Source organism: Macrobrachium nipponense, chromosome 30, assembly GCF_015104395.2.
Source record: "Macrobrachium nipponense isolate FS-2020 chromosome 30, ASM1510439v2, whole genome shotgun sequence".
In the NCBI taxonomy this organism is placed as follows: domain Eukaryota; kingdom Metazoa; phylum Arthropoda; class Malacostraca; order Decapoda; family Palaemonidae; genus Macrobrachium; species Macrobrachium nipponense.
Genome location: NC_087218.1, coordinates 35809510 through 35829387, shown reverse-complemented (window position 1 = coordinate 35829387; position 19878 = coordinate 35809510). Strand labels below are relative to the sequence as shown.

Genomic DNA, 19878 nt, shown 5'->3' with positions numbered 1-19878 from the left:
GAAATAATTTCGTGACTCACATCGGAATCGAATTCCCCAGGTCTCTCAAATGAGAGGTCACGGGGTGCTATCAATTGGGTCCTGGTTTTTTATTTGAGAGACTCCGGTTCGTCTCCGATGTGAGTCACAAATTTATATATATATATATATATATATATATATATATAATATATATATATATATATATATATATATATATATATATATATATATATATATATATATATATATAAAGACAAGTTCCTCGAGAGAAAAAGAAACAATGCAAGGCCATGCTGCTTGCAGTACTCCGTTTTTCTCCTTCCCTCGTGGAACTTGTTTTTATTTATATAATATATATATTATATAAGGCTTTCTTATCGTCTTACAAACTCTATATGGTCATCATCAAGCGCCATCCGTGTTTATTCATACATCATACATTACATTTTCCCATTGCTCTGTTTCAAAACATATGAATCACATAATTTTGTCGATGGCATTTTCTTGTTTAGCATTTAGTCACGTATTGTTATCAGTATTATTATTCAGAAGATGAAGAACCCTATTCATATGGAACAACCCGCCACAGGGGCCACTGACTTGGAATTCAAGCTTCCAAAGAATATTAGGGTGATCATTCGGAAGAAGTAACAAGATAATGAGAAACACATTGTATTTTATTTTGAATTTCTTTTTTATTTTATTTCATTCTTACATTTTGATACTGTTTTGTCTATGAGTACGGTGTGGACGACATTGATCAAATAACTATGTTTTTATAAGATTATATACACACACACACACACACACACACACACACACACAACACACACACACACACACACATATATATATATATATATATATATATATATATATATATATATATATATTTGTTTCCATTCCAATTTTATGTATTTTTACGGATATTGGGAAAAGACTGATTTATGATTTTGGAAGCGTATACCTTATTAAGAAAAGCTATGCTTTCGTTGTACATTTGTGTAAGTTTCTGTGTGTGTGTGTGAGAGAGAGAGAGAGAGAGAGAGAGAGAGAGAGAGAGAGAGAGAGAGAGACTCCTAGTCCTTCCCTTTGATCAAGTTCTCAGTATTACTGCCATTAGAAGCTTTCTTTTGAAAAACATCTCCTTTGTAAATATTCTCTCTATATCCTTCCGCTTTTGTCGCTGTTGAAGTCATTGGCTCATATTCCTTAAAAGCAGTGAGCAAATAAAAGAATTAATTAGGCAAAGTTCCTCGATCTCCGTCGAATCCTCCTTTTGTTGATAAAAGAAATTTCACTTTTTTTTTTAAATATTCTTTCTTCTCCAAGTAACCCGTTTTTATTACTGGCGGTCTCACTTTCGTAATTGGAGGAAGTGCTTTCTCCAAAGTGGTTATTATAGCCGGTGATTTTCTAAAGAAAGTGGGTTGTATTTTGAATGGAATTCATACCATCTCCGCATCCGGAGCAATTGCCGACCTCTTATACATTAGGTATGACTGCGCATACTCGTAATTGTCCCTCCTAAAACAGAGGTTATTTTTACAGGCTTTGCTGCTACATTTATTAAATTTTATTTGTAACACAATAATAAAACGCCTGTCTTCTTTTCGTAATCTAAAAGTAGATGCATACTGAAGGTTCTGATAACGATTTGAAAAGTGAAAATCACACATTTCAATCATATCTTCAACCATGAAGGTAATTGAAACGATTGGTCGGTTTTAGACTAAACTGCCCTGAGAGTTCATATTGCTTCCTGCAGCCTTGGATTCCTTTTGCTGTCATTTTTGCTTATCAAGGAAGTCCCCATTTTATTAGCGTGACAACAAAATAGTACTTCAAAAAGCAGTTGAATTTTGTCTCTATGAGCACCAAACTCAGTCTGTATTTCAAAAGACTTAAGCCATGAAGTGGGATATTGAGCGCGGAAATTCTCTAACAAATTAAACAAATTAATTTGTCTTATTTCCTTTATGAATAATTGTTCTCTTCTTTATTTCCCATTACCTTCTGTTCCTTCTTTCAAATGAACGCCATAATATACCTACGGGCTACTCTAGGAGCAAGAGCGCGTGCTGGCATAAAGCCAGCTTAATCTCAAACATAAACAACGCCATAATATTCTTTAAAAGCTAGAATTTCAAGTCAGCCGTGCCTGTAGTTGGCTTGTTCCATATGATTAGGTTTCATCTTCTAAATAATAATGGTAATCATAAATAGGTTACTATTACCGCTCTTAAATTACAGATGACCAAATGGTTATCAGTCTGAAAAATTACTCTATACATACTAATGCAGTCTTCAGTATAGTTATCTACGATCCCACCCTAATTATGGCGATAATCTAATTGAAGTGGCCTTAAAAAATATGCTTTCTTCCGTATGAGAGATTTCTTATAAACAGCTCATTTCATTTTGCTTTTTCGTGACTTATAAGTATGTTTTTTATTTATTATTATTTTATCTATTTTTTCTCCTATATTCCTTTTCCTTCTTCCCGAAGGCTCAGCCAAGACCATCTCATTGTTTTATGTTTTTTTTTTTATTTTACATATCACCATTTTTACATTTTTTTTTATTCTGCAGACTCTGCGACTGACAGAAGTTAGTATACATGTTTCTTGAAGATATTTTCAGATATTAATCGTTTCTTGATTACGAAGTTCTAATATCTGTGCAGTCCATCTTTGAATATATATATATATAATATATATATATATATATATATATATATATATATATATATATATATATATCTCATATATATACATACATATATATATAATATATATATATATATATATATATATATATATATATACATATACATACGTATACAATCAATTCCATTTAGAATTGTCACATAAATCTAAATCTGTGTTTTGTATAACCACTCATCTTTCGAGTACCGTATTTTAATTCCTCTGACGATTGCGCCAAGGTAATGTGAATCGGCAAATCAAAACGGCCGCACATTTTCGCAGACCTGACCCATTTCTAGGACCACCCAAAACCTTAAAAGTATAAAAAAAAAAAACCAACGAGGGAAAATATTACAAAAAAATATGGTGATCTCAGGAGTCGTCCTGATTACTCAGCGTTGCTCTGAATTCCTGCAGAACGGCGCAATAATTAGTCATCCCTGTGACAGATTTGACAAAGCCTCGTCAAAGCCGAGAGACACCTGGTTGATCTGATGTCACCCCTGAGAAGGCGCCGAGTCCGCAAGAATTGTTGCAGAACTCCCACGGTTCGGTAAAGTGAGTTTTTGGTAACGCGTCATCTCACCACTAGGGGGCCGAGCGGTCAAGAGGCTGTGGTGATGCGCTCCGCTAGGGTACCTCGCGGTTCATGAAGAGACTTTGGAAACGCGCCTTCACTCCGCTAGGTGTTCGCGCGGTTTATAAGGAGACGTTGGTAACGCACCTTCACTCCGCTAGGTGTTCGCGCGGTTTATAAGGAGACGTTCGTAACGCGCCTTCACTCCGCTAGGGGGCCGCGCGGTTTATAAAAAGACGTTGGTAACGCACCTTCACTCCGCTTGCGGGCCGCGCGGTTTATAAAGAGACGTTGGTAACGCGCCTTCACTCCGCTAGGTGTCCGCGCGGTTTATCAAGAGACGCGTCAGTCATCATCAAACATGAGCTGTCGAACGCGTTGTCTTCTGATGTAGGCTGAACTTCTATAACTTTGCATTTGCGGACGGACATATTTGCGAAATACATAAATCAATCTATAATGCATCTGCGAATAATCACAATGACTTTGCATTTATAATCCTCTTTAGTTTTGTGCATTTATACACTTATAGAGATGTTTACTTACATTTAGAGTCAGTTATTGAAGTCAGTGTTGTAAGACTACACACAAACATACGCATATTTGAGGTGATACGTTATACACACACACACACACACACACACACACACAAATAAGTTTCTTTGTTGTTATAATTACAATAGTTAGTCATTTATGTCGTAGTTCTAAGTATGCGCACAGCAGTACATTTTGTGCGAATTAATGGTTGAGGTGCAGTAAGACATAGTATATCTCAACATTCACTGAAGTATTTAAGTGAACACACACATAGATATGTATGTGTGTGTGTATCTTAAATATACACCTTTCATTCTCCAGTACACTACAGCTTCAAGTCCACCTTGACTCCAACCCCCAACCACCAGCCAGCCCCCACCCCTTCCCCCCCCTCCCCCCATCCCACGGAAAGTGGGGGAAAAGATGGATTTTCTATCTATACAGCTATATCGATTTATTTTCCCCGGGACGGTTTAATATTTTTTTTTTCTCTCTCTCTCTCTCTCTTTCCTTCTTTTACCCCTTTGCCTAAAGATGGCCTGTGTGACCAGGACCAGATTTTGGGGCAAAATGGAGCTAAGTGTCAGGGTCGCCATTTTGACTGAGTTTTCTTAAAAAAGAAAAATGTTGAGATGGCGTTTTTGTCTGTTCGTCCGCCCTCAGATCTCAAGAATAAACTACTGAAGCTAGAGGGCTGCAAATTGGTGTGTTGATCATCCACCCTCCAATCATCAAGCATGCCAAATTACAGCCCTCTAGCCTCAGCCAGTTTTATTTTATCTAAGGTTAAACTTAGCCATGATCGTGCTTCCGGCACCGCTATGGGTACCAACAACAAAGTCATGGGACGCGGCTGAGATTTTCGTGGGGTGGCTGACGGTTTCCTACAGAATTATTCCTGCACATGAGTCAAGAAAAGATATTATTGCTGAGTCCTGTATACCAGATCTTGGCCTTGGGATCTCAGAGAGAGAGAGAGAGAGAGAGAGAGGAGAGAGAGAGAGAGAGAAGGGAGGTGGGGTGGAGGTGGGAACAAGGACAGTTATCTGACTTCCTCGTCCTCCTCCTCCTCGTCCTCCTAGGTCCTAGGTCAGGGTCAAGTTGAAGAGCAGGCAAAAAAAAAAAAAAAAAAAAAAATCGCAAGTGGTCATTTTTCCCGTCGAATTTTCCCTGACTTTTTTCTTCCTTCACAAATGGTCTTATTTCTCTCGATATCTTCCAGTGCTTCTCTTTATGATTCTTAGATGCTGCCGACTGTTTCGAAGCTATCTTTAATTTTGATATCTAATTCTTCGTCTTTTTTGTGACGGTCTCTCAGAAATTTCTTAAGAATTCCAAGTGGGCGTCTCTACTACAAAACACGTAAAAGAAATAATTTTATAAGTAAATAAATAAAATTAATTAAAATCATAAAATAAAATTAATAAAAGAGTCTTACATTACTTTTTTGACTACGAATACTATTATGGCTCCATCGAACATTGGTGTCCATGATATGCGGGCAACTTCAACCTTTTAACAAGGATTCCTCATCCTATTAAATTTTACAGATAGGCCTAAAAAAAAGACACAATCAGCATTAACGCAAAACTCGATAGGCCTAATAAGCAACAACTCAGATCCATTAAAAAGTAAAATAGTAAAAGAAAATAAAATAACAGCGATTCGAGTCATTCGAATGTGACGAATGTGACCTGAGCTGATAATCACGTGTTGTACTCTAATCTGTATCAAGCAATTTTGGAATTTGGGAAATGATGAGAACCGTCGGATATTATGAAAGATTATGCTGACGAGGACCTCTCTCAGCATTCATCTCTCTCTCTCTCTCTCTCTCTCTCTCGTGAGCGGCGTGCGTTTCAGCATTTAATGTCACGTACGCGTTAATACTTGTGGTTCATTCGTTACGGGGAAAGACTCTCTCTCTCGCTATCTTCTCTCTCTCTCTCTCTCGCACACATTTACCTAGCATCGACGGTTGATGGGGTAATTTAAAATGTGAATAACAAATTGACTGACGTGCCTTCGACACGAAACAGCAAAGTTTTTGCAAAATCAGTGTGCATAATTTTAAAGGTAAATTAAATTTTCTTAGTGATGTTAGTTCAAGTACCAGGAAACACAGTAGTAGTTACTTATAGTAGTAGCCTAGCATCCTAGAGTAGTCAGTAGCAGTGAAGAATATTAATGGAAGTAGTAGCCTAGGAGCTAAGAACCGTATTATCTGCTCTCAGCAATGATAATAGTATCATGAGTAATAACATTAGGACACTGATTTAGCAATGACATATCGCTGGCATTCTGATAATAGCAGTAATAGTCTACTAGTAAGATGTAGACTTATGGATGTTGCTATTTGGCCAAAGAATCAAACCACCTTATGGCAGAATGAATTGTAGCAAAATACTGGTATTAAATCTGTTATGTTCAGAGCCACTTTGAGACCCAGAGTCTGGCTAATAAGAGCTGGAGGGACGTCCATCTTCATAAAATCCCTTCTCTAGATCGCTTTAGGCTGTAAAACTTATGTAAAGTAACAGGAAAACAACCCTTATTCGTATAAGCCACTGGATGTGATGGCTGACCTCAGCGCCTGGTGGATAAGCAGTATTGTCTCCGGTATCTGACCGCATCTGATAACCAGCTTGTTGTTGGTTAAATGTCAGTGATGTTAAAAATAGGATCCAGGTCTGTTTTTGATAGTTTTCAGTTTTAGGTTTACTGCTGTATGTGTATTTGCGTGGTGTGATAGTATGCAGAGAGAGAGAGAGAGAGAGAGAGAGAGAGAGTCTGGTACACTCGAAATGATCATTATTCAGAAGAATCCGTTTGGAACAAGCCCACCACAGGAGCCATTGATTTGATTTGAAGCTACCAAAGAACTTGGTGTTCATTTGAAAGAAGGTGGAGAAGGAAACAGGAAATACAGAAAGAAGAGATCAGATATTAGAAAAGACAAATTGAAATAACAAATTAACGAATATATAGATAAAAATGCAAGTAAATTGTTGAAATATACAAGGGGAATTATCGTAGGGTAGTAGTTGGTTGCACAACATGCTCACAAAAGCTATTTATAAGACCCATTGATTTGCTGAGATCATACGAACGAACCATTGTCAGTCTCGATCATCGTCTTCCCACCTGTGTCCCAACAGAGATCTTGAGTTCATTCACAACCCAGTCAATTCTAAAAGCCTATGGAATTACCTTCACAATTCACGAATCTATTGAACGCCTGGAAGTATAACTGTTGCTCTATCTCAGAGCGAACTCGAGCGCCTGGAGTATGGAAATGCCTTCATTTCTTTCGACTTCAAAGAAAAGTCATAAGAAACTTGGCATTTCTGGTAGAAACTGAATGAATAGACCCAGGCACTGTTGGACAATGGGCTCCTAAGCCAATATGAAAAGCCGCAGAGAGAGAGAGAGAGAGAGAGAGAGAGAGAGAGAGAGAGAGAGAGAGAGAGATGGGGGGTACCTGTAGGGGTACCTGTATTGTGAGAGGAATTCGCCTGAGCTCGCAATGATTTGGAGAAAAACCATGGACTCCATTACCTGACTATATTTAGCTTTGCATGGAGAGGAAACCACTGGTGCCTAGGGGGGCCATCGTGGATTTGGAGGGAGTGTTCTGTATCTATGTACCGAGATCTGTAAATTGTCGTTGACGTGTCAGTGAGCATGTTTGATTGACAGAATGAAGGCTGATAGGTGGGTCCATAAAAATTTGACGTGGATTATGATGAACGAGGTATAAAAAAATTAGGAAACTGGAACATTGGTAGCCCTCTCGACTATCAGACAAGAAACCCAAGTTAGATCTTGAGAATTAGAGAATTATAGATCTTGAGAAATAGAGAAAATTATAGTAAGAAAATGTAAGTAAAAAGAGAAATGTAAATATTTTCAATTCTAGATAAAAGTGGACGCATAGACCGTGGTAAAAGTTGAAAAAACAGTAATAAAAAGGAGGAGAAGAAGAAAAAGAAAGGCAAAACAAAAGGTGTCAGTGAGCATAGCAATAACACCTCCTTAGCTAGACGTGACAACTCCAGCAAGGCACCGAGAAGACGAAGACGATATTCTAAACACGACATATTTCCGTCTCGCTGTTAATGACTTCGAAGGAATGCGATACAAAGAGCCAACGTAATTCAAACATTGCAAAGGGTCGGGGGGGGGGGGGGGGGGGGGGGGGGGGGGGGGGGGGGGGGGGGGGGGGGGGGGGGGGGGGGGGGGGGGGGGGGGGGGGGGGGGGGGGGGGGGGGGGGGGGGGGGGGGGGGGGGGGGGGGGGGGGGGGGGGGGGGGGGGGGGGGGGGGGGGGGGGGGGGGGGGGGGGGGGGGGGGGGGGGGGGGGGGGGGGGGGGGGGGTAGGGTTGCCAGCGAAGTCGGTCGCGCATGCGCCCTAAGGTGCAAAGAACTTCATTTACGAAACGGATGAAAGGGTAAGCGTGGATGAATGTGACACTTGTCAAGAATTTCTCGCTTTGTGTGATGACTAGTGGATGTATTTTTTGTTTCTGTACGAGTGTATGTATTTGTCACATAAATATATTTTGTTATTTATTATTTTTGTTATATGATAATACATTGCCCAGAAAATAAATGAGTATTCAATTTCTTCACGAATCCCGGCACCCAGTTTCCTCAGCAAAACCAGCACCCAATTTCTATCTCATCACCAATTCCAGCTCCCAATTTATATTTCATCGCCCGTTCCAGCACCCAGTTTCTATTTCATTACCAATTCCATCACCCAGTTTCGGTATTGTCACCAATTCCATCACCCAATTTCACAATGCCAGCGCCCAATTTCATCATTCATGCCAGAGCCCAATTTCAGCACGCAATTTTAATATCATCTCCTTTTTTAGTACCTAATTTCAACACCAATTCCAGCTCCCAATTTTCATTTACCACCAGTTCCAGAGCGCAATTTCTTCACCAATTCTTCCATGAAATACCAATTTCAAACCTGTTCAACATCCGAATTTCATCGCAAATTCCAGCACCCAATTTTTCAACAATTCCAACTCTCAGTTTCAATTCCATCACCAATTCGAACACCCAGTATCATCACCAATTACAGCGCCCAATTTCATTACCAGTTCCAACACCCAAATTCAATTTCATCACCGATTTTAGCACACAATTTTATCACCAATTCCAGTGCCTAATTTCATCACCAATTTCTGTACCCAATTCCAGTACCAATTCCAGCACCCAAATTCAGTTTTCATCACAGATTTCAGTACCTAATTTTATCACCAATTCCAGTGCCCAATTTCATTACCAATTTCAGCACCCAATTTTGTCACCAATTCGATCGCCCAGTATCATCACCAATTACAGCGCCTAATTTCAATGATAATTCCAGCACCTTAATTCAATTTCATCACTAATTTCAGCACCCAATTTTATCACCAATTCCAGTGCCAAATTTCATCACCAATTTCAGTACCAAACTTCACCACCAATTCGAACACCTAGCTTCATCACCAATTACAGTGCCCGATTTCATTACAGATTCCAGCACCCAATTCCAGTTTCATTACCAATTCCAGCACCCAAATTCAGTTTCATCTCCGATTTCAGCACCCAATTTCAATCATCAATTACCAGTTTTATCATCAATTCCATTTCCTAATTTCATCTCCAATTCCAGTGCCCGATTTAATAAATTTCAGTACCCAATTTCATCACCAATTCCAGTACCCATTTTAGTCAGTTTCAGTACCCAATTTCATCACCAATTCCAGTGCCCAATTTCATCAATTTCAGCCAATTTCATCACCAATTCCAGAGCCCAATTTAGTCAGTTTCAGTACCCAATTTCATCACCAATTCTAGTGCCCAATTTCATCCAATTCAGTGCACAATTTCATCACCAATTCCAGCAGTCTCCTCGGTAGGGCTGTCTAATTCCAAATCGCCTTTACATGTTTCTTAAAGAGCATAGGCCGTCGGCACAGGCAACCTCATGACCTTGCCTAGCCTAGGCCGGAAACGAGACGAACGGGATAAGAGGAAATACCTTTCATTTTGTAACGCCAGTTAGCTAGAATATTCAATTATTACCTTCTAATTATTTATCAATGCGAGGCGGTTCAGCATTGTATAATGCTGTTAACCGGTGAGAGAGAGTTAAACCTCTACCGTAGAGTGCTTCAATGCATGAGAGAGAGAGAGAGAGAGATAGAGAGAGAGTTAAACCTCTTCCGTAGAGTGCTTCAATGCATGAGAGAGAGAGAGACCTTACCTTACAGACCTTACATCTTGTTCGGGTTGCCCCAGGTCCCTCAGTGTGAGGCACCTCTAATGTCTACCAGAGAGTTGCTAGTACATCTTCCGGTATATTTTGCATCTTCCAATCTTGGATGGTCTGGGATGCAGTTAGATATTTGTCGAGCTTATTCTTAAACATCTACGCTACTCCTGTTATATTCCTCAGATGAGCTGCCAACGCATTGAATAGACGCTGCATTATCGATGCTGGTGCGTAGTGGATTAATGTCCTGTGTGCTTTCCTTATTTTTCCTGGTATAGTTTTGGGCACTAATAATCTACCTCTGCTTGCTCTTTCTGATATTTTTAGCTCCATGATGTTTTCAGCTATTCCTTCTATCTGTTTCCATGCCTGAATTATTATGTAGCGTTCTCTTCTCCTTTCTAGACTATATAATTTTAAGGATTGTAGTCTTTCCCAGTAGTGAAGGTCCTTAACTTCTTCTATTCTAGCTGTAAAAGACCTTTGTACACTCTATTTTGTGCAATATCCTTTTGATAGTGTGGGTACCATATCATATTGCAATATTCAAGTGGGGACTACGAACATATGTTTTATAAACGCATAATCATGTGTTCAACTTTTCTTGTTTTTGCTTTACATTTTGCCAATAGAATTGCTATTTGATCGTTGCATAACATGTTCCTATTCATCATCACACCAAGGTCTTTAACTGCTTCCTTATTTTGTGATTGTCTCATTATTAGGTCCCCTATATGCATATAGCTTTCCTTCTCTGTCTCCATAGTTTATTGATTCAAATTTATCAGAGTTAAATACCATCCTATTTACCTCTGCCCAATCATATACTTTGTTAAGGTCTCTTTGTAGCGCATTCCTATCTTCATCACAAGTAATTTCTCTACTTATTCTTGTGTCATCAGCGAAACTACTCACTACCGAGTCCTTAACATTACTGTCTATGTCTGCAATCATAATAACAAACAGTAATGCAGCTAACACCGTTCCTTGTGGCACACCGGACATTACCTTAGCTTCATCCGATTTCTCATCGTTTGCAATAATTATCTGTTTTCTGTTGTGTAAAAATTCTTTTAACCATCTTCCTACTTTATCCACTATATTATGTTTTCTAATTTTCTTCACTAATATATTATGGTCTACCTTGTCAAAAGCTTTTGCAAAGTCTAGATAAACCACATCTGTTTCATTTCCGCTTTTCATATTTTTGTTTATGGTTTCACGGTGGACTAACAGTTGGGTCTGTGTACTTTTTCCGGGTACGAAATCATGTTGTCCTATATTAAACAGATTATTTTTTATTAAATGTTTCATAATATTTTTCTTTATTACCCTTTCATACACTTTCATAATATGTGATGTTAGACTCACAGGCCTATAATTACTTGCCTCTAGTCTTGATGCACTTTTGAATGTAGGGGTAATATATGCTAATTTGTGCTCATCATAAATCGGGCCTGTATCTACACTTTGTCTTAATAATATTGCAAGTGGCTTTGCGATAGAATGAACTACTTTCTTTAGCAAAATAGCAGGAACTCCATCAGGCCCTGCTGCAGCTCCATTTTTAATTTCATTAATAGCCTGCACAATATCAGCTTCATTAATATCTATGTCAGCTAAATATTCACTATTTTCGTCCCTTACTTCTATATCATTATCTTCATTATCTATTCTAGGGGTGAATTCTCTCTTATATCGTTCTGCCAATATGTTGCAAATTTCCTTTTTTTCATTCGTTAATCTCCCTTCAATTCTTAGAGGGCCTATTTCTATTCTTCTTTTATTCATCTTTTTCGCGTATGAGTATAATAGTTTGGGGTTTTGCTTGATATTTATTAGGGGTTTTTCTTCCAAGTCCCGTTTTTCATTTTCTTTTGATTGTATAAACTTTTGTTCTGCATTTTCTATCTTACTTTTTAGTTCTATAACTTTCCATGCATTTTTTTCTTTTGCAAGACCTTTTTTCCACTTTCTGATTTTCTGGAACAAGATCCTTCTGTCTCTTGGTATGCATGACTGATGTTTTACTTTTCTTCTTTCGGTATATATTTACCCACTATTTTCTCTAATATTTTATATAATATCTCCGTATTTACCCTTATGTCATCACTTACGAAAATGTTATCCCAATCTTTGATTAACTCTTCATTTATTTCTGACCATTTTATATTTTTACTGTAGAAGTTGTATTTTCCATATCCTTCCCACTTTTTCATTTCTTGCTTATCTCTGTTTTCACTTGCTTTGGAATGGACTGTTAATCTATGACATTATGGTCTGAAATACTCGCATTATAAACTATTATTTCTTTTACATAATTCATCTCGTTCACAAATACTAGGTCTAAAGTATTTTCCTTTTTCTTGTTGGCAGGTGATTTATTTGTTGAATGTTGTATTCTAGTAGCATATCTAATAGCTTTTCGAATTGCCTCTTATCTTCTGCACTACTATTACTCTCCTTTTTATATGTATAAGTACAACCACAATCTCCTATTAGTTCTTTCCAGTCTACGAAAGGAAAGTTGAAGTCTCCAGATAGGAGAATAGTCCAGTCCTTGTGATTTCTACATATATCATCCAATTTTTCTATTATTAAGTCAAACTCTTTAGTATTTAGGATGTCTATATATTTACTATGTCCATTAATTTTTCAGATTCAAATTCTACCGCTATTAGTTCACATTCTGAGTTACTATATTTCTCATATATTTTTCCTTGTTTTTTGTCTTTCCCATATATTGCAGTTCCCCCTTGATTCCTATTTTTTCTATCTGATCTATAAGTTTGGAACCCTTTTATTTGATCATCATTCCCAGTCTCTTGGGAATACCAGGTTTCACTTATATTCATTATATCTATTTTCTTTTCAATTTGGGTTAGTTCTTCTAAGTACTCTATTTTTCTTTTTGAGTTACTCGTAACTAAACCCTGCGCATTCAACACTATGATGGTTTGCGTGTTTTTTTTCCTTCATTTAATATGGTAATAATAAGGATTTTTCTTATGTCTCTTTCCTGTTCTGGTATGTTGTTTCTTTTTTTCATTTCCAGAAATTCTGACATTAAAAAATCCAACTTTTCCCACCATATTTGATCTCCTTCATCATAATTATTCATTCTGTATCTGAATCTGCAATTTTCTCCGTATCTGCAATATCCTCTTGCATAATAAATACCGTAGAATGCTTCAATGCATGAGAGAGAGAGAGAGAGAGAGAGAGAGAGAGAGAGAGAGAGAGAGAGAGATTTCTCCTCTTTAATACTTCTTTAAAAAAAAAAGAGAGGTATAAAATTTGTGAAAATTTAAAGAGAGAGAGAGAGAGAGAGAGAGAGAGAGAGAGAGAGAGTCTCCAATCTCAATCTGGAATTTGTTCCTTATTTGTGGACCAAAGTTCCACTAATTTATTCTCTAAAAATGAAATCGTCTATTTTCACCTTCTTAGAAATTAGAAAGATCTTTTGATTTAATTAAAAAAAAAGGTCCTTTGTTTGTTCTTTGTAGGATATGACGTCCTTAATTGGGAACAGTATTACGGTGACTCTATTCAGAGGATTAGGAATCAACGTTCTTTGAGCACCATTCCCAATAAAAGGTGTGTTGTCATCTCTCTCTCTCTCTCTCTCTCTCTCTCTCTCTCTCTCTCGCTGTCTCTCTCTCTCTCTCTCTCTCTCTCTCTCTCTCTCTCTCTCTCTCTCTCTCTTGGAATCAGACTAATTTAACCTCGTGTCAATCAAAGCAATTCCAAGAAATGGCCTGGAACAGAATAGGCATATCATTCTTTCATATTCTTTCTTCCGTTCGTAAACCTTCCAAGAATAGAGCTGAAGGCATTGTTCACCATCAGGGTTTCATCACAACTTTCTCTCGTCACGAGAAAGCTGGTGTACTTCCTCTCGTCACGAGAAAGCTGGTGTACTTTCTCTCGTCACGAGAAAGCTGGTGTACTTTCTCTCGTCACGAGAAAGCTGGTGTACTTTCTCTCGTCACGAGAAAGCTGGTGTACTTTCTCTCGTCACGAGAAAGCTGGTGTACTTCCTCTCGTCACGAGAAAGCTGGTGTACTTCCTCTCGTCACGAGAAAGCTGGTGTACTTCCTCTCGTCACGAGAAAGCTGGTGTACTTCCTCTCGTCACGAGAAAGCTCGTGAAGTAACAAATATTTAGGCTAAAATGCAGACACCAAAGAAACGAGGCAGTGTCATGAGACTTGGTATAACTTAATCTAAAACTCAGACAGTAAGAACTCCATTTAAACCAGAAAACCTTAACCTAACTTAACCTAGAACCTGAGTATAAAAAAAAAATGTGGATATTTGAAAAGCCTCTTACAGAATTGCCATTGTAACGCGCGGAAATTAAAGATATATTTCATTCTGAAATATCAATTTTTTTTTACTTGAAATAATCGTAGACATTTATGAGGGGTAACGGACGTATTACCTTGATACATTTCTTAGGCACGTGACCCCTAACATACATGTGTATTACATAATTCAGTTTATTTTGAATTATAACCCGCGAAACTCCAACTAATTTATATATACATATTTCATTCCAGAAATAAATGTAAGATAAAATGTTTAACGAAAATGTGAGCTGATTGAACAGGGAGTTTCACGTCAAAACGGGCTGATTACATAAGCCTCAAGTAGACTCATTATTCGTGTTTTCCTTACGATCTGAACCGTTCATATCAGGCCTGGAGGAAGTGATCCACGAAAAGAGGGGGCGGGTTCGTATTGATTGATGCGGTGTTATCAAACGCCACTCTCCATTTTCTCTCCCTTTTTTTATTTGGATCCAGTTGATAACCCCCACACCCTTTTTTTAAATAATAATAATAATAATGCATCCATCTCTTTTCTAGATGTCGGCCTTACGTGATATTGTCATCTTGGCGGTACTGTTGGCAGTCCTGACATGCCAGCCTGCTTCTTCGAAACCTCAGCTACGTCATCAGAGGCAGGCCAAGTTCCAGGTGAGTTTTCTGTCTGATTTTTGGTCGTTAAATTCGACAACTGCATAATTATGACTACCTTCAAAATATAAATGTGTTTTTTCTGTAATCTATCTTTGAATTCCCCAGGGATATCTGTCTTTTAATTCTCCGTGGCTGACTGTACAAAAACACTATCCTTTAATTCCCCAGGGCTATCTGTAGGAAAATTGTCTTAATTCCCCAGGGCTTTCTGTACAAAAACACCATCTTTTAATTCCCCCAGGGCTGTCTGTATGAAAAGTGTCTTTTAATTCCCCAGGGCTGTCTGTAGGAAAATGGTCTTAATTCACCTGGGCTATCTGTTAAGAAACCCAGTTATTTAATCCCCCCTTGCGTTGTCTGTACAAAAACACTATATCTTTTAATTCCCCCAGGGCTGTCTGTACATAAACTGTCTTTTAATCTCCTAATTCCTCGGGGATTTCTGTATGAAAAGTATCATTCGATTCCCCAGGGGTAGCTGTACGAAAACTGTCTTTGAATTCCCCCCAGGGCTGTCTGTAAGAAAATTCTGTCTTTAATTCCCCAAGGGCTGTCTGTAAGAAAACTCTGTCTTTGAATTTCCCCCAGGGCTGTCTGTCAGAACAGGTCAAAACGCACAACGTCAGATTTTGCAAACTTGGCGACGAGGATCCAGACATCGACAAAGTCCTGAAGAGCATCCCTATCAAGTCCCTGTGTCCCGAAGACAAGGCCTACGTGAAGAGTAAGTGTCCCTCTCTCCTTCCTCGTCTTCCTTTTGTCTTGGGCGAAAATGTCTTATGTCTCTGTTACTGAGGAACTACTTCGTGTCGACAAAAGTTACTCTTATTGTCTCAAATTATTTTTCTATCTCTATCTATAATACAAGAGTCATATTGTCTTTTTTCTGTATATTAATAATATTCATCAATAACAACTGACGTATATATATGTGTATGTATTATATGTATGAATATGCATATACGTATATGTATATATAGTATATGTTTGTTTGTGTGTCAGTTTTTATTGGTAACAATATTGATATACAGATATATGTTTTTGTTATACACTAATTCAATTTAACTGTCTATGTAGCCTTAGAATACAAAAAATAGTATTAAGCTTTAATGATAAACTTTTCTTCCTAGCTCACATTTCCAAATACTGGAATATAGTCAGGTAAGGCTCTCTCTCTCTCTCTCTCTCTCTCTCTCTCTCTCTCTCTCTCTCTCTCTCTCTCGCCCACAAATCGCTTCCATAAGAGATCGTTTGGACAAAACATTACTGAATATTTTTTTTTTACATCCAGAATCGTTTGCCATGACCTGCCATGATTCGTTGCCGAATTTTGATGGAAAAGGCCACGTAAACATCGGCTTATCTCCCGGGATTAGCCCCGGGGCCAGAACGTCAAAACAGACACACACACACACGAGTTGATGCAAAAAAAATAAATAAATAAAAAATAAAATAAAATAAAATCTTTTATCCTGATTCCATACTCTATGGGCTACATCATTTCTTCTCTTTTATTTCCGTTTATTGGCCAATCCCCCCCCCCACCCCTCCCCTCTTCTGTCATTTCCTAGTCATTGTGAGTAACACACTTCTACAGAGTCCAATAAATATTTTTATATTTTTGACAAGTTGTAAAAACATGCTATTAGATTCCGCGTTACTTTCTCCCTTTTGGTGAAGAAAATCACTATGATATCAGTATAAATGTACTTATTAAAAACATGCATTAAAACTATAAAGCTATAATGCAGCTCCTCCTGCAATGAAAGGGGCTTATTCAGTCTTATTTCGAGCATTGTTAATATGTTTGTAGGGTCTGCATTCCCTTAGCTCCTCACTAAAGTAAACTAAAGGATCTCTCTCTCTCTCTCTCTCTCTCTCTCTCTCTCTCTCTCTCTCTCTCTCTCTTTCTATAAGGAGTTATTTGGTCCCGAACGAGGTTATATATTTAATTTTTTTTTATTTACTTCTCGTTAAGGTGTTTAATAGATGATTTCATAATATTGAGCACTCCCACAGATACGTGGAGGTGATTATCAACTTGAGAGTCAGTCCTTTTCGTCACTCTCGACTTCTGACATCTAAAAACCAGCTTTCTTATTGTCTGAGTGATTATATTTTATTCGTAGATCCTCCTGTGTCACTTGTTTAGATCAGTCCCTGGTACCTTCAGTTTCAGACAGTATCAAGTCTAACCTATATTTTCAACTTATAACCTCTTCGCAGTAATATTATTCCATCAAATCAAGGCAGTTATTAATAAAACCTCAAAATCAAGTAAGTCTCAATGCTGAAGTAAATCAGTAAAACAAAAACTTAAAAAAAGATAAACGATAATGTTTTTTGACAGATATAGTATGTTTTGCTCTATCATGAATACCGTCGATTTTTGCTCAAAGGGCCATGCCATAGATAAAAAAAAAAAAAAAAAGAGACCCCTGTATTCAACATCAAAAACAGTATTCTAATTAATATTGATGCTTTTGTGATAAACAGGACAGTTTCAAAAGCTGTTAGGTATCATCAGTTTATCGTCAAATCTATCAACTTTATACATACATACATACTTACATATATATGTATATATAGTATATATATATTATATTATATATATATATATATATATATATATATATATATATATATATATAGATATACATATATATATATATATATATATATATATATATATATATATAGTATATGTATGTATGTTAATTGATGAACATTCTGTGCAGGCAATTTCCAATAAGATTAGTGAATTCTCAACCATTATATAGTGGCCTCATCATCAGCAGTTCTTTGATGACATTGACAAACACTACAGCATTCGACTCTCTTGCAATTATTCTTATGCTTCCTGTGTAATAAGACATTTTAAGTGCCTCTTTCACTCCATATATCTAGCGCTTGATTGGTCGCCGCCCCCCACCCCCCTCCCTCCCTCCCAGCACTTTCAGATTATGCACTCTTTTCATTTGACTTTGTTTATCTATTCTTGCCACGTGACCAGACCATCTCAACACGTTCATCCTTTTCCCATAAGCTCCTGTTTAGGTGTATGAAGCAGCTAGTGTTGTAAGTCTTTTCTACGCAGGGTATTGCATCCACTATTCAACAGTTATTATTATTATTATTATTGTTGTTGTTGTTGTTGTTATTGTTGTTGTTGTTTTTGTTGTTGTTTAGAAGATAAACCCTGTTCATAATAAATAGATAGGTAAAACTGCAAATAAATTATCCAGGAAGAAGGTGCATAGATTAAGGGCTGTAAGGCATTGCATTACAGCAGTCTCAGGGAGACGCTGAATAAAGCAGCCATCTTTAGGTTAAATCACTTAATCTAAATAATCCCCAACAGACAACAGCAGAGGAAGTGGTGACGACCTCAAGCACAAGGACTGCTGCTCTACCTTCTGCAGCGACGACGAGTGGAGACGGTTGCTTTTGAACCGCTTCTTGGCAGTCCTTGGTCGCCATATGCAATAGACTCCTCCTCCTCCTTACTCTGCTGCTGCTACAGGCCTCGCTGGATCCCTGTTTGTCTTGTCTGTCCCTTGCCAGCCTTGAAAAACTGCCTCTGCAGAGCCTGTTCTGGACTACGAATCAGGAACTGACTCTACAGAGCTTCTGAACAAACTCGACGAATTCCGAAGTTTCCTCTACAACTTCTCTGAACAAACTCTACGAATTCCGGAGCTGCCTCTACAGAGCCTCTGAACTCTGCGGATACAGACACTGCCTGCACAGAGCCTGTAGACTCAACGAATCAGGATATTCAATGTTCTGTCCTCGTCGGCTTGGAAAGTTACTTTTGTTTGTCTGCTCATGTTCGCCTGATGTGATACTGTCTTGTAAGTCTTGAATATATTCCTGTAGCTTTTGTAGTTGTGATTTGTAGGTGTATGGTTGCGGTAACGTAGAAAATAGTATTTTCCTCTAATATCGTCCTGAAATACGAGCATATTCCATTCAGGAAATGACTGCAACACCGACTCTATATGTCAGATGGGGTCTCTCGGGTAAAAAAAAAAAAAAAAAATCTAAAAAAAAAAAAAAGAAATCAGAATGTTGATACTGGACCTTATGAAACTATAGGAAAACGGTTCAATATAGTTAGTCGCCCATCTTTTTTTATTTTCAGTCGTAAAGCTCTCCCCTGAATCCATTTTTGCGAACTTGCTGGCGACTGAGATTGAGTTGTGGAATAATATTGCATTTACATATCAATTTGAGACCACCTGAAACGTCAAGTTTCCCAATGCTTTGCATAGAAGTAACTGAATTGTTGTAATTTCAATATCAGTTTCATTCAATATCACTAGAAATTTACATTGTCTCACTATGAGAAAATGTAAACAAAAAGTGTTATCTAACACAATACAGACAGAAATGTAAACACAAGAAAGAAGTGTTGTCAAGCACAGAAGTGTCTGATAAACACTAAAAGTCTTGTCAGTAGTAAAATTGAAAATTCAGTAAATTCGATGTTATCTGACGCTGCATTTCAGAGGAGCGAAGAATCCCAGGAAACGACACAAAGATTAACCTCTCATTCTTATGAATCGTGAATTGAACGCTTTGGCGAAATAGAACGCTCAAGAGGCGAGAGCTTTTTCAAATTATCGGTTAGTGTTATAATTCTCCCACTTTAGGCATCAGATCTAATTCGCTTTTGATTTATATTCATCACAGAAATAAATCACTGCCTCTTGAAAAGTTAATTAATCTTGACTTATTACGAACATAAGCTTCCAGGAAATTTCGGCTGTAAGATGCTGCATGCAGCAGCGTCGCACAGCTATGCAGCATCAGAGC

At 37.8% G+C, this 19878-nt stretch overlaps 1 protein-coding gene across 1 annotated transcript in view; it reads left to right on the top strand.

Annotated features, from left to right (window-relative positions):
- Positions 1–18953, top strand: part of LOC135202435 (uncharacterized) — a 21975-nt gene extending 3022 nt beyond the window's left edge. The window contains exons 2-4 of the mRNA XM_064231831.1: positions 14947–15057; positions 15649–15784; positions 18422–18953. Coding sequence (XP_064087901.1) covers positions 14947–15057; positions 15649–15784; positions 18422–18549 — 375 coding nt within the window. The 3' untranslated portion in view covers positions 18550–18953. The remainder of the gene's footprint in view (positions 1–14946; positions 15058–15648; positions 15785–18421) is intronic.
- Positions 18954–19878: the final 925 nt, after the last annotated feature.